Here is a 14,050-nt window from a genome sequence, read left to right as displayed (position 1 = left end):
AAGAACCATTAAAAGTGGTCGAGGGGATCCCTGGGTGGTGCAGTGGTTTAGCGCCCGCCTTTGGCCCAGGGCGCGATCCTGGAGACCCGGGATCGAATCCCACATCGGGCTCCCGGTGCATGGAGCCTGCTTCTCCCTCTGCCTGTGTCTCTGCCTCTCTCTCTCTCTCTGTGTGACTATCATAAATAAATAAATAAATAAAATAAATAAATAAATAAATGTGGTCGAGATGGGTCAGGGGGTGGGTGGGGAATGCCTGGGTGGCTCAGTTGGTTGAGCACCTGCCTTCGGCTCAGGTCATGATCCTGGGGTCCTGGGATTGAGCCCTGCACTGGACTCCCTCCCTGCTCAGTGAGGAGCCTGCTTCTCCCCCTCCCTCTGCCTGCTGCTCCCCCTGTTTGTGTGCTCTGTCAAATAATTAAAATCTTTAGGGAAAAAAAATGGTCAAGGTGGGATGTGAACACAAGTGTGGCTGACTCCAAAGCCCATGTTTGTTCCACCCCATCAAGCTGTCTGGACTTAGAGCGAGAAAGCACTTTCCAGAAGAAACCAGGGAGTTGTACTCCAATCCTTGCTTGAAGCAGAGACCTCATAAAGCCTCGATTCTATCATACCATGAAGACGTTAAACCCCACCAAGACTCACAGAAGCAGCCTCGTGGCAGGCCTGGGATTTAGCTCTTCTTAGAGGACACATTCACAACACAAGCTTTCCTACATCAAGCATGACCTCTCCTGATGATGGCTTCCAGAAGCCAAGGGGCCCATCCAGCGTGCACACGGGCTTGTGTCCTTCATGGTGAGCCACGGAGAGCCCCACTGCTTGCATTTCCCTCCAGGAGAGTGAGTATTCACTGCCTCTCTCGTTCAAATACTCTTGAGTTCAATACTATGTGTCAAATACTATTCTATTCTGTTTTCAAATATTTACTCTCTACCAAGGAAGTGGTGAAAAATAAAACCACTGACTAGTCAAAATATGCCACACAAGAGAAACACACCCTCAGAAGCCCCCACAGAGACAAAAGGCAGTCCTGCCACACCTGCTTCAATAAATGTCTACTGATTCCAGGGCACCTGTCGGCACAGATGCCAACCCATGAGCCACACAGATGGGGCAGGCCATCCCTGGCCCCCTGGGTATAGCCCTGGGCTCTGAGTTCTATTCCTGTTCAGAACTACTTCTTATTACCAATCCTATCATGAGTTCATTTCAACAGTAAAGACCGTAACAACTCCAGTTTACAGTGTTTGCATTTCTTTTGTCAAAAAAGGAAAATATTTTCAACAGCAGCACCTCACATCTTAACACTGCAGTGTTACAAAAGAAACTAAAGTTATAGTACATGTAATTATATATCATCTGTGTGAATGAAAGGAAGAACATTAATAATCCTAATGGACCAATAGCTTTGGAAAATGTCTTTGTCATGTCAAATCTCTACAACTCAACAAGGATATACTCTCTTCCACACAAGATGCACTAAACTCAGAAGAACCTAAAAAGCTACAACATCCCGGACCGTAGCTCTGCTCAGTGCTTTCCCGGCTCCAATCCAAGCTACAGAAAGTCTATTCAGACGAATGCAAGCTGCCCCCAAGTAGAGACAGCTTTTCTCCAAAGATGATAGATCGATCTTCCCCTAAGATAGGGAAGATAATCATGTTGGCTTAAAAGATCTACTCGTCTAGCATTTCTTGAGTTAAAGTAAAGACCCAATTCATATTAACAAGCACCTAATCAAATGAAATAGGCAACATCTGTAATAAGAATTTGATAAGACATAATAATGGTTACCCTCCAGATGATTTCATATTTTTAAAAATGCACCATTAAACAGGCACCACCTAAGCCACCTAGCATGTACGCCTACACTGAGCTCTGGGATTGACCTTGTGCCAGTAATCCTACCCAGGTAAAGGGACCCCAAAAAGTACAAATATAAACAGCCATGGGACTGCGGTCCACAACTCCCCACAACCCGCCAAAGCAACCAGGTTTAAATGCTGAAAACTAGTATTATTAGAAGAGAAAACTGAGCAAAGAAGTAACGCATTCTTCAACCACTTATTCAACAAATAACTGAACCAGGTTTAAATGCTGAAAACTAGTTATTAGAAGAGAAAACTGAGCAAAGAAGTAACGCATTCTTCAACCACTTATCCAGCAAATAATTGAAGGCCTATAGTGTGCAATCTTTATTTTTTAAAAGATTTTATATATTTACTTATTTGAGAGAGTGCGAGAGAGAGCACAGGTGGGAAGAAGGGAGAGAGAATCTGATGCAGATTCCACACCGAACAGAGCCCAACATGGGGCTTGAACCCATGACCGTGAGATCAGGACCCGAGCCGAAACCAAGAATTGGACACTCAACCACCTGAGCCACCCAGGTGCCCCTGCGATTTTAAACAATGTGACCATAAGGAGGTGAGAGAGCCAACCATACTGATACCTATCTGAGGGAAGTGCTATCCTAGCAGAAGAAACAGCCAGTGCAAAGCCATCTTGGGGAACCTGCGGATCTTTGCAGGGACTTTGGGTTCTCTACTGGGAGTAAAATGGGAGGGAAGTCACTGCAAGGTTTTAAGAAGAACAGGGAAATTATTATCCAACCTTCACTTGAACAGGATCCCTCTGGCCACTGTGAGGAGAGTAGAATGACCAAGGACAGAGGCGGGAGAGGGAGAGGAGCCTGGATACTAAAGCAAGGACCCAACTCTGAGAGGCTGGTGGCTTGGATGGGGGCTTGAAGCAGTGGAGGTAAGTAGGGGCCGATGGAGGACGTGCCATGATACCAAAGTGTTGACAGAACCAACAAGACCTCTTTGTGGACTGGATACAAATGGAAGAGAGTAGTCAAGAATGACTCCAAGTTGAGGTCTGAGCACCCAGAAGGATGGAGTCATCAGCAGCCGAGATGGGAAAGGGTGCAGGGTGAACACACATGAGGGTAAGATCAGGAGTTAAATACTGGTCATCCTGAGATTCCTGCTGAGATCTCAAGAGAAAATGGCAAGGGTTTTTGAGAAAGAGGTCCTTAATATTGGGCTATTTTACAAATATTTGTTGAGGACCTACCTAGACTTTTCAGCTCACATGTTAGCCTTGAGAAAGAGTGAGGAAAAACAAAGCCTCCCATGTCTCCCCTGCTGTGACTCAGTCAGGAGAGGAGGGCAGACTCAAGGAGCAAGGGCATCACAGGGTGGGGGAAGTCCTATGACTGCGGTCTGTTGGGATGCTTTAGCAACATAGAAGAGGGACACCCAAGCATGCCTGAAGGACCTCCCAAGAGAGGCCATGATAGAACACGCACAGAAAGATGGGCAGGCGTTACCCAGGTAAGGAAAAGGAAGGTAGGTGGACTCTAGGAAAAGCAGCAACATCTATGAGAGTAAGATACGGGGTCCCAGGATCTATGAGAAACCCGGTTAATACCCAGTTGAAGGGATCCCTGGGTGGCGCAACGGTTTGGCGCCTGCCTTTGGCCCAGGGCGCGATCCTGGAGACCCGGGATCGAATCCCACATCGGGTTCCTGGTGCATGGTTCCTGGTTCCCTCTGCCTCTGCCTCTCTCTCTCTGTCTGTGACTATCATAAATATAAATAAATAAAAAAAATTAAAAAAAAAAAAACCCAGTTGAAGTGAACGTTGGCATGGGACAGGGTTAACAGCCTTTTAGGACCCCACCAAAAGATCACAAATGCCAACTGCAGGTGCGGATGGGAGAAGTACATGGTGTGTGTGAGCCATGGTGAGAAAACAATTCTAGAACACTTGCGGCTAGCCACAGAATTGAGAAATGTTAAAGCATGAAAGGAGCCTCTCCTGTGGATGCACATACAGATAGCTAGTAAGTACTGGCAAAGCTAGGCTGGAAGCCACGTCCCCTAAATTAATGGCCACATGAAGGGGCAAGGTGAAATACTAGCACTGATACGAAAAAGTGAATGGCTAATGACGTCACAAAATCCTCTTACAAATCTGAAGGTCTCCAGCTTTCTGCTTTTGACAAAATTACAGGAGGTGAGCAGCAAGCTGGTTGATTCATAAAAATATTCTGGGTTCTGACACATATTTTGAAAAGTAAAAACTGAGTGACCTTGATATAACAAAAGCCCTTCTGCTTACGCCAACAGGGCTTCTCAAAGTTTCTAACTACACAAGAGAAAAATCTTATTCTAGCAGTAAGTAGTAATAATCCACCAATTCAAGACATACTTGTGAGGGGGGAAGCTCCATCTATCCCATCAAGTTGCCTTCCAACCAAAGTCTACTTTTTATGTTTAAGTATCTATCAAAATGTTTATCTACTTGTTTTGATTACCCTGTGACAACAGCCACAGTAATAGAATCCAAAAAAAATTAACACCAAAGAGACAATAGGAAATAAAATCATTCCTATGTACAGGTACGTTTTTGTTGCATAAGAATGATAGAATGATCAATAAAAGGTTTTCTTTTTTTTTTTTTTAAGATTTTATTTATTCATTCATGAGAGAGACACAGAGAGAGAGAGGCAGAGACACAGGCAGAGGGAGAAGCAGACTCCATGCAGGGAGCCCGACATGGGACTAGATCCCGGGACTCCAGGATCACGCCCTAGGCTGAAGGCAGGCGCTAAACCGCTAAGCCACCCACCCAGGGATCCCCAATAAAAGATTTTCAAGCATAAAAATAGATGAGCTTAAGTTACTATGTTGTGGGGAAAGTGGAATTGAAATGTGATTTCAAGGAGGAAAAAAAATGAAGCTTTCTGGCTCAAATTACGAGCTTATTCATTTATTTTTTTAATGGATGACAATACGCCAAATTATTACAGTATTTAGAACCCACTAGATACACTTAAAAGAATGAAACAATTATTGTTTCAGAATGTCAGTATGTACAATATATCAGCATATATCCTTTGCTACTCTTTAGCCATGATGAAAAACACTTATATCAAAAATAGAGGGGTGGGTGGCTCAATGGATTAAGTGTCTGCCTTCAGCTCAGGTCATCATCCCAGGGTCCTGGACTGAGAGCCCTGCTCAGCAGAGTCTGCTTCTCCCCCCGCCCTCTGCCCCTCTACCTGCTTCTGCTCTCTCTCTCTCAAATAAATAAAATCTTTAAAGAAAATAAGTAAATAAAGTTATGACTTGCTGTTTTATGGAAGAGTGAAAGAAAACAATTACATTTATTAAAGGAAGATGATCAAATTTTCTGTTAGAGATCTAAAAATGTTTCCATGGTTAAGCAACTCTGTTGCCAAAACCTATGTGTGCACCTATAAAACCTGTAGACAGAAACATGTAAAAATTTGCAAAATATTCCAAATAATGACTTTCAGTAGAGTTTGAATCCGCTAATTAACAAATCTTTAAATGGAGCACCCTGATTTGCAAAAACAGCTGATGGATGACAGAGGGTGAAAATTTTCTAGCTGGTTTGGGGGGATGGGACTATTGTGATTTGGGTAAACATTGCAAATGGAGAATTTCTTGCTCTTGGATCTCTTAAGGAGATGACTTTTTCAAGTATGATGGTTTTTAAATCAGGATTCAAAAGACTAAACTTAGAACCATACCTTGAGCCTCATAGTCACCAAGACTATCATCACCAAGATCATCTGAGATCCATGAATCACCACGTGTGAAACAAGATTTTTAAAAGTAAAACACTCTTGGGCGCCTGAGTGGCTCAGTCGGTTAGGCATCTCCCTTCAGTTCAGGTCACGATCTCGGGATCTTGGGATTGAGCCCCACATCGCATCGGGCTCCCCTGCTCAGTGGGGAGCCTGCTTTTCCCTCTCCCTCTGACAGGTGCTCCCCTTGCTTGTGCTCTTTCACTCTCTCTCTCAAATAAATAAAGTCTTAAAAAAAGTATTTTAGCAACAATCAAAAGGTTTTATGACATTAAAGAAACCACCATTTTAAGTGTTCCATTTTACTCAGTTTTATAATTTTTATTTGTGTTTTATGGAGATTAAACTTATGTAATTCATATGTACGTATACATGATACATTACGATAAAGAGATGGTCGGAATGCTTTAGTAAGCTGGCTAGTAAGCTGGCTTAATGATAAAAATGGTTTGATGGACAAGAAACTGCACCCGTGCACACAGACATGGAGCACATCCTCCGAGCTTTCTCACTGGTTTAAAACATTGAGACACGCATCCCAAAGACCTCAGAGATCTTGAATAATCTAATAGCACTATCTCAGAGCCCACCAGCCAGAAAGGTCCTCAACAGTGACACTCCTCAATACAATGTGTCCCCAGCCTGGAACTCCCTTAAAGCAAGACTCAACAAAGAAATGAGGACACCAAGCATTAGATCTCAGCAAATGCCACAGAGGGAGCTGGAGTCCGGTGACCACAGAGAGTGAGCATCAGAAGCCACACTTCAAAGACTTGGAAACAAGGAATGTAAGAGGAGGCAGCTGACTACAGGCACAGCCAGGAAGACGAGCAGGAGAGGAACATACTGGATGCTCAAGACGGGTTGTTGCTTCTTTCTTCTACCAGGCACCGCACTAGGCGCTGGCACAGCCAACGAGAGAGTTTCCGGCAGAGCCAACGGTCTTCCTTGGGCAGGGGGAAAGCCAGGCGTGCCGGCAACACAGAGAGCGAGGGGTAGAGGGCAAGAGGCCAGCAGGGCCAGACCATGCCAGGCCTTGATGGCCGTGGCCACCATCTGGGGTGGGAGAAAGCACTCAGCACCGGCTTTGAGAAAAACAGCAAGGACCAAAGCGGTCCCACGGTTCTGGGAGCACCCAACAGAAGGAAGGTGTGGAATGAGCAGTCTGGCCAGATGGGGATGGCTGCTGAGGTCCCAGGAACAGGGGGACGGTGCCAAGGAGACGCAGGCCCACGGCACATTCCAGAGTGCTCCAAAAGCAGATGCTGAGTCACAGCCAAGCTAAGCTGAGGTGACAGCCCACACCTCTGAGGGGACTGCAGTTTCCTCTCTTGGTCTGTATTACTCATACACAGTCAGACCAACCTCTCCCAAAATACTTCAGAGGACCGCCTGCTGCCTGTGAAGACAGCTCAGAACTGACACAGATTGAGGAAAGGAGGGAAAAAAAAACCCCAAAAAACCCGGATTTCAATCCAAGTTGTATCACTTACTAGCCACGTGACGTCAGGCAAGTCAAAAATCCTCCCAACCTCATCTTCCAAAGTTAGCCATCAATGGGGGAACGCCATCTGACTTCAAAGGGAAGAGATAATCAAACGCTTTAAAGATAAACTGGCTTGGCGCCACCTGGCTGGCTCGGGACTCTTGATCTCCAGGTTGTAGGTTCAAGCCTGACGTTGGGTACAGAGATTATCTCAAAAGGAAAAGAAAATTCTTAAAAAAAAAAAAAAAAAAGAAAATGGCAAACTGGCTTGATGGTGAAAGTGGTTCAAGAAAGTTTTAACAGTAAATACTAACAGAGACTTTCTCTCAAGTATCCTCGTATCCTGACTTCTCCTCGAAAGCACTTAATACAGTACTTCACACAACGACATTCACTGAAAAAGTACCTATTTTACGCCCACTAAAAAAATGCACGGCTCTGGGTTGTTGGGTTTTTTGTTTTGTTTTGTTTTTTTAAAAAATTTAGTTATTCATGAGAGACACAGAGAGAGAGGCAGAGACACAGGCAGAGGGAGAGGCAGGCCCCACACAGGGAGCCCGACACGGGACTCGATCCCGGGAACCCAGGATCAGGCCCCGAGCCCAAGGCAGTGCCAAACCGCCTAGCCACCCGGGCTGCCCAAAAATGTGAGTCTTTGGATAAGCAATACCAATGCATTAGGGCCCAGGGGTGAGGGTGGGGGGAGCTTTTTATATTTGGGGCACTGCAACATGAATAACAGTTAAATATGGTTTCAATTGTGGCTTCAAATCCTAATTCAAATAGTCTTATGAATTAAATAATCAAAGAATAGGGGCAGCTGGGTGGCTCAGGACATGATCCCGGGGTCCTAGGATCGAGGCCCACATGGGGCTCCCTGCAGGGAGCCTGCTTCTCCCTCTGTGTCTCTGCCTCTCTCTCTGTCTCTCATGACTAAATAAATAAAATCTCTTAAAAAAATAAGTAATCAAAGAGTAATTACAAATTTTGGTCTGCCCTAACTCAGTTCAACGAACACCAAACACTAACGCTGAATCAGACGCCAAAAAGGACACAAAGACACAAATATGTGAGATGCTCTTACAGAACTTCTATTACGGTGGAGGAAGTAGTCAACTACAAGGCAAAAATGCGGTGAATGCAGTTAAAACTATGGAAGCATTAGAGACAAGAAGTAATTCTAAGGAAATGAGTAACAGAGTTCCCTGGAGGAAGTATTTACAGAACTGAAGGCTTAAAAGGATTATAGGTCATGCCAGAGAAGACCCCAAGAGCAAAAGTGTAAGTGAAAGCAGTTCCACAGATGTGTCTGGGTGCATTTGGGTAGAGACAGGAAGAGGGGAAAAATAAAGTCTGGGACCACATTTGGGGGTCAAGGGGATTTGCGCTGTGCTGAAGTATATGACCAGCAGTCTGGGCAATGGAGAGTGGCCCAAGGTTTCCAGAATGGAGAGTGAGACAATGAGAGCTACAGCCACGGAGGTCCACTCTCATGGCCGCGAAGGTACAGGGTTAAGAAGCTATTTTAATTGGACGAGGAAGAAGTCACAGCAAAAAGGAAAAGGGGATTGGCGCCAACTGTCATGGACATACATGCAGGTGGAGAAGTTTAAACTAGTTTTTTCCTCTTCCAGTTTGACTTCCTGCTTTCTAGACCTGTCCTTTCAGAGGAAAGGTTGAGAACCTGGTTTTTAACACAGATCAGAACAACTTTCTCAACCCCCTGCAATTTCAAGATGACTTTGGAACAATGACTTGCCATACCGGACTAGCAAAGCTGACTCTAAAGTTCTAATTCATCTTTACTTCGAAGACTAAAAATATGTGATATATGGAGCCACAATTACTATTTTTGCCTTCTACATCCAAAATAATTTAGCCTAAGGTACAATACTTGTACCTAGGGCAGCTACAGCATTGAGACAAATTAGAGCCCTCAAGAGAAGCTGAACAGGGAGTGGTTTTTTCTCATAAAGGAGGGGTTAGGGTGGGAATAATCAAGATCTACAGGGCTGGGCCCAGGGTACAAGGCAATCTGCATTTCCATTTCCCTTTGGATCAAGTACTTCTGAAACCATTCCACAGCTATGTCCAAGGTAAAGGCTGTAAAACAGTCCCCCCCACCCCCCAACCTTAGTCTTAACTTTTCCTAAGGCGATTCTTCCTTGACCAAGGAATAGCAGGGAATGAACAGCACCAGTCTAGAACCTGGGGCTTCACTGGGAAATATATGACCCGACGACGATGTTTTTCTCATCTATAAGTTGATGAGACTAAGTGTTGGACTCCAGGGACTCTGAGGTTCCTTCGAGCTCTAAAATTGTCCTTTTTGATCCTTTTGTTTCTTCCAAATTATATTAACAGGCACATAATAAATACCCAGGGAACACAGATCAATCTCATTTCTAGATCCTCTTGCACTACTACGTTCAGGTTTCCAAAGGAGGTCCAGCCTGTTGACACTGATCACCCTCTTTAAAAAAACAAAACAAAACAAAACCCTGAAACTTTGAATTCCTTGCAGGAAAGGCACTAAGACTAGATAAAAGAACCATGATGTTATCACAACAGATGGACTACAATACGGAATTACAGAAGTCCGATGCTCCTTTGGACTTTTTTAAATAACAACAACAACAAAAATGATTAGGGCAGGGCAGCCCGGGTGGCTCAGCGGTTTCGTGACGCCTTTAGCCCCAGGTGTGATACTGGAGACCCAGGATCGAGTCCCACATCAGGCTCCCTGCATGGAGCCTGCTCCCTCTATCTGTGTCTCTGCCTCTCTCTCTCTCTGTGTCTCTCATGAATAAATAAATAGTAAATTTTTTTTTTAAAAAAAGGGAATAAATGTTACTTTAAAACAAAAAAATGATTAGGGCAGCCTGGGTGGCTCAGTGGTTTAGCACCGCCTTCAGTCCAGGGCTTGATCCTTGAGACCCAGGATCAAGTCCCATGTTGGGCTCCCTGCATGGAGCCTGATTTTCCCTCTGCAGGGAAGGTGTCTCTGCCTCTCTCTCTCTCTCTCTGTGTGTCCCTCATGAATAAATAAATAAATAATAGTTTTTAAAAATGATTAAAACAATCTTAAACAATGACATAGTATTTTTCAGAGCCCAAGGTGTCCAACATGCTTAATGCTGTTCCTTTTTTCTCTTCCAATGTGACTTCTGGCTCTCTCTAGACCTGTCCTTTTGGAAGAAATACAAAAATCTGTTTGTTTTTTTAAAAAAAAAAACAGACCCTTTCTTGAGAGTTTCTCTAATCTTCTCCTTGATGAGAATCCCAGGTGGGCAGCCCCAGTGGCTCAGCGGTCTAGCACCCGCCTTCAGCCCAGGGCCTGATCCTGGAGACGGGGAATCGAGTCCCACGTCGGGCTCCCTGCGTGGAGCCTGCTTCTCCCTCTGCCTGTGTCTCTGCCTCTCTCTCTTTCATAAATAAATAAAATCTTAAAAAAAAAAAAAAAAAAGAATCCCAGAGACAGGGTTCCTACTCCCATCATGGCTCACGACTAGCTCCCACTTGACACATCACAGAAGTAACACTTGGGACTTGCAGTGAGTATGAACCGGGACCAGGTGATGACCAGGGAACAGATTTACTTCCCCCATCAGGGTCTCAAGTTCTCACTCCTGCAGTGCCCACACCATGTAGGCGACTGCCAAGGTCACTGTCCGTGAAAGCCACACTCCTCTGCCCTTGTGAGCCTCCTCCCGCAGGGGGCCTGGACCTCGCAAGTACCGGGGGGCCGACCGGGGACCGACCGGGGGACCGACCGGGGGACCGACCGGGGGACCGACCGGGGACCGACCGGGGGGCCGACCGGGGGACCGACCGGGGACCGACCGGGGGACCGACCGGGGACCGACCGGGGACCGACCGGGGGCCGACCGGGTGCCAGGCGTCGGGCTGGGAGCGCTGGGAACACGGCGGCGGACAAAAAGGTCCCGCGCAGCAGGCGTACGCTGCGGAGAGAGGGGGCCGGGGATACCCCGAAGGGCCGGGGAAAGCGTCGTGGGTTTGCTTTCAATTACTAGGGGCGGCACCAGCAGGAACACCTAACAATTTGGTAAAGGGGAAAAAAAAAAAAAAAAGAGGCGGTCGGCCCGGGGCGAACGCCACACCGGCTCCTGCGCCGCGACCCCGACCCGACCCGACCCGACCCGACCCCGGGAGCCCCGGTCCCGGAGAGCCCGCCGCTCGCGGGTCAGGAGGCTGGCGGCGGCCGGGGGGGGAGCCCGCGCGAGGGGGAGGGGCGGGCGGACCTCGTGGCGCTCCTCATGGCGCCCGCCTCCCCGCGCCGCGCATCCCCTCCCGGCGCCGCGCCCCCGCCCCGCGCCCCGCGCCCCCCGCCCCCGCCCAGGCCGCCCCACGGGCCGCGTCCGAGGCAGCCGCGGGCGCACGGAGCCGCCGCAGCAGGCCACCCGCGGCCGCAGGGACGCCGGGTCGCGCCACGAGCGCACCCCCCCCCCGGCTTCTCCAGGCCTCGCCGATAAAACAAAGAGGCGCGGGGGCGGCGGGGGCGGCGGGGGCGGCGGGGGCGGCGGCCGGACACCCAGCGGCGCCCCCTCCCCGGGCCCGGGGCGCGTCCTCCCCGCGTGCGGGAGCCCGAGCCCGCGCAACTTTCTCCTGGAGGCCGGCCGCGGCCCCTCGCAGGCGGAACGCAGACGCCCCCCCGGGCCGCCCCTCGCCCACGTCGCCGCAGCGAGCGGGGCCAGGACTCCCCACCGCGCCCCTCCCCCTCCCCCTCCGTCCCCGGGACGCCGCCCGCAGCCCCGCCGCCCCGCCCCGGGGTCCCGGGGTCCCGGGGTCCCGGGGTCGGCGGCGCATCGGGCCCCCCGGCGCCCACCCCGCCGACCGACCCGCCAAACAATAAGCCTCCGCTTCCCGCGGGTCGCCCCCGGAGCCCGCCGGCCGCCGCCAGGAGCGGGGGGGGGGGGGGGCCACGCGGCGGCCGCAGCCCCGACCGGCCCGGGCCGCAGCCCGCAGCCCCGCAGCCCCGCAGCCCGCAGCCCGCAGCCCCGCCGCCGCCCGCCGTACCTTGCCGCTGGCCGTGCCCCCGCTGACGCCGATGAGGAAGGGCTCGCCGCCGCCGGGCTGCTGGTGGCTCTGCAGGGTCTGCTCGCTGTCCCCGGCCATGGCTGGCGCCGCCCCTCCTCCCGCTGCCGCCGCCGGACGCACGCTCCCCGCCCGCCCGCGCCGGGCTCCCCGCTCCGCTCCCCGCTCCGCTCCGCTCCCCGCGCCCCGCGCCCCGCGCCCCGCCCGGAGCTCGGCCGTGGGGCTGCGCTTCCCGGAGGCGCCGAGAGGCTGCTCTGCCCGCAGCGGCCGGCGCGGCTCCCAGCCCGGGCGAGGTCAGCGTGATGCTGCTGCTCCAATCCGGGCGGGCAGCGCGCTGCGATTCGCCGAGGCGGAGGCGGCGGCGGCGGCGGCAGGCGGCAGGCGTCCGGGCCCAGCCCCCGCCCCTCTCGGCCCCGCGCCGCCGCCCGCGGTCTCCGGAGAGGTGCGAGCCCGGCCCCCCCCGCCCCCCGCCCCCCGCCGGCTTAACCCTTTCCCCGGCGACCTCCGCCGCTGCGCCGCCCCGTTTCCCGGGGGATGCGGGGCCACGGGGGCCGCAGGCCGACGCCCCGGGTTTGGGAAGCGAAATTCGAGCACGCGTGGGAGATCAAGACGAGGCAGAGAGTTCATGTCATTGACCCATTATTCAGGCTAGGAACTTGTGTTTTCCCCAGATGAGGATTCTTCCCCCTCCCGTTTGCCAGAACATGTCAGACGCCGGCTTTCCACATTTCCTCTCTCGGAAGCACCGTCCTCCTCAGTGGGCGACTCCCTGGAGTCCTGGTCCCCAGGGAGGGGGAGGGGGAGGGGGAGGGGCTTCTCTGAAGGGCGCACTCCCTCCACGAGGCAAGGCCCCTTCAACCCAGAGTTCGAGATCACAAAGGCTGAGGTTCCTGTGGAGTTAGGATTATGCGAACATTAAAATAGTGATTGATGCCACTTTGACCCATCAATACCTTCAAGTGAACTGGTTTTTCAGAGATGGGCAATTAGTCACTTGATTAGAAAGGCGGGATCTGCCGGTGACTCAGAGCAGCCCCCACCTTTGAAGGCAGATTTCTGCATGCACACCCATGCAGCAAGCTCCATGAGCGAGTTACATAATCTCCCTGTGCCTCAGTGTTCTCATCTGTTACATGGGAATAACAATGGCAACCCCATCCTAAGGATTGTTGTATTAAATGAATTGTCCTATTCAAAGTTCTTAGAATAGCTGCTGGTACAGTCTAGGCCCTATGTAAGAGTTGGAAGAGGCCCCCTACAAAGCTGGAACCCCAAAGGGAACTTTTGTGGGGCTACACTAGGTGGAGATAGGACTAGATTAGTAGCTTCCCGCCTCTGCCCCTGTGAACCTGCAACTGATGAGCTGATGGGCACCTACAGTCTAAAAGAGAGCTTAGGTCAGTAGCATTTTTTTCAAACTTAGTAAGTTACCTTAAATTCAGAATTATTTTTTTTAATTGCTAGGAAAAATTAAAGAGTATTAGCACAATCTTCCTTTCACCTCTGAAATATTTCATGTCCCCATCCAAAACCAAACTCCACAGAAGCTTCTACAGGAGGCAAAGATGGAGAGAGTGGCTCCCTGGTGCTAGAGGCAGGCATTTAGGAGAGGTCAGCTAGAAGGAGGGTGCCTTGCCACATGGCTGTGGGGTGAGTGAGTTTTATATGATTCATGAGGCTGCCTCTCCTCGCCAACATCTTTTCTCCACTAAAGAGATATAACAGTCTTCAAAGACTTTTGCAGAGCTCTTTATAGCCCAAGATAAACCCTGTTGGAATTTGGAAAACTTGATGGACCCAGAGCTAAGGGGATATCAGGTAGCTTGAGAAAAGAGAGCGGGATAAAAGGAGGCCGCATCCTCTATGAACTTTTTCCAAATCCC

At 50.1% G+C, this 14,050-nt stretch overlaps 1 protein-coding gene across 1 annotated transcript in view; it reads right to left on the bottom strand.

The window, feature by feature from the left end:
- Nucleotides 1-12,399, bottom strand: part of UCK2 (uridine-cytidine kinase 2) — a 70,559-nt gene extending 58,160 nt beyond the window's left edge. Inside the window, exon 1 of the mRNA XM_041773909.1 lies at nt 12,150-12,399. Within this exon, the coding sequence (XP_041629843.1) occupies nt 12,150-12,248 (99 nt within the window). The 5' untranslated portion in view covers nt 12,249-12,399. The remainder of the gene's footprint in view (nt 1-12,149) is intronic.
- Between the last annotated feature and the right edge of the window lie 1,651 nt (nt 12,400-14,050).

This window comes from Vulpes lagopus, chromosome 11 (assembly GCF_018345385.1).
Source record: "Vulpes lagopus strain Blue_001 chromosome 11, ASM1834538v1, whole genome shotgun sequence".
In the NCBI taxonomy this organism is placed as follows: Eukaryota; Metazoa; Chordata; class Mammalia; order Carnivora; family Canidae; genus Vulpes; species Vulpes lagopus.
This window is presented reverse-complemented; position numbering and strand designations above follow the sequence as displayed.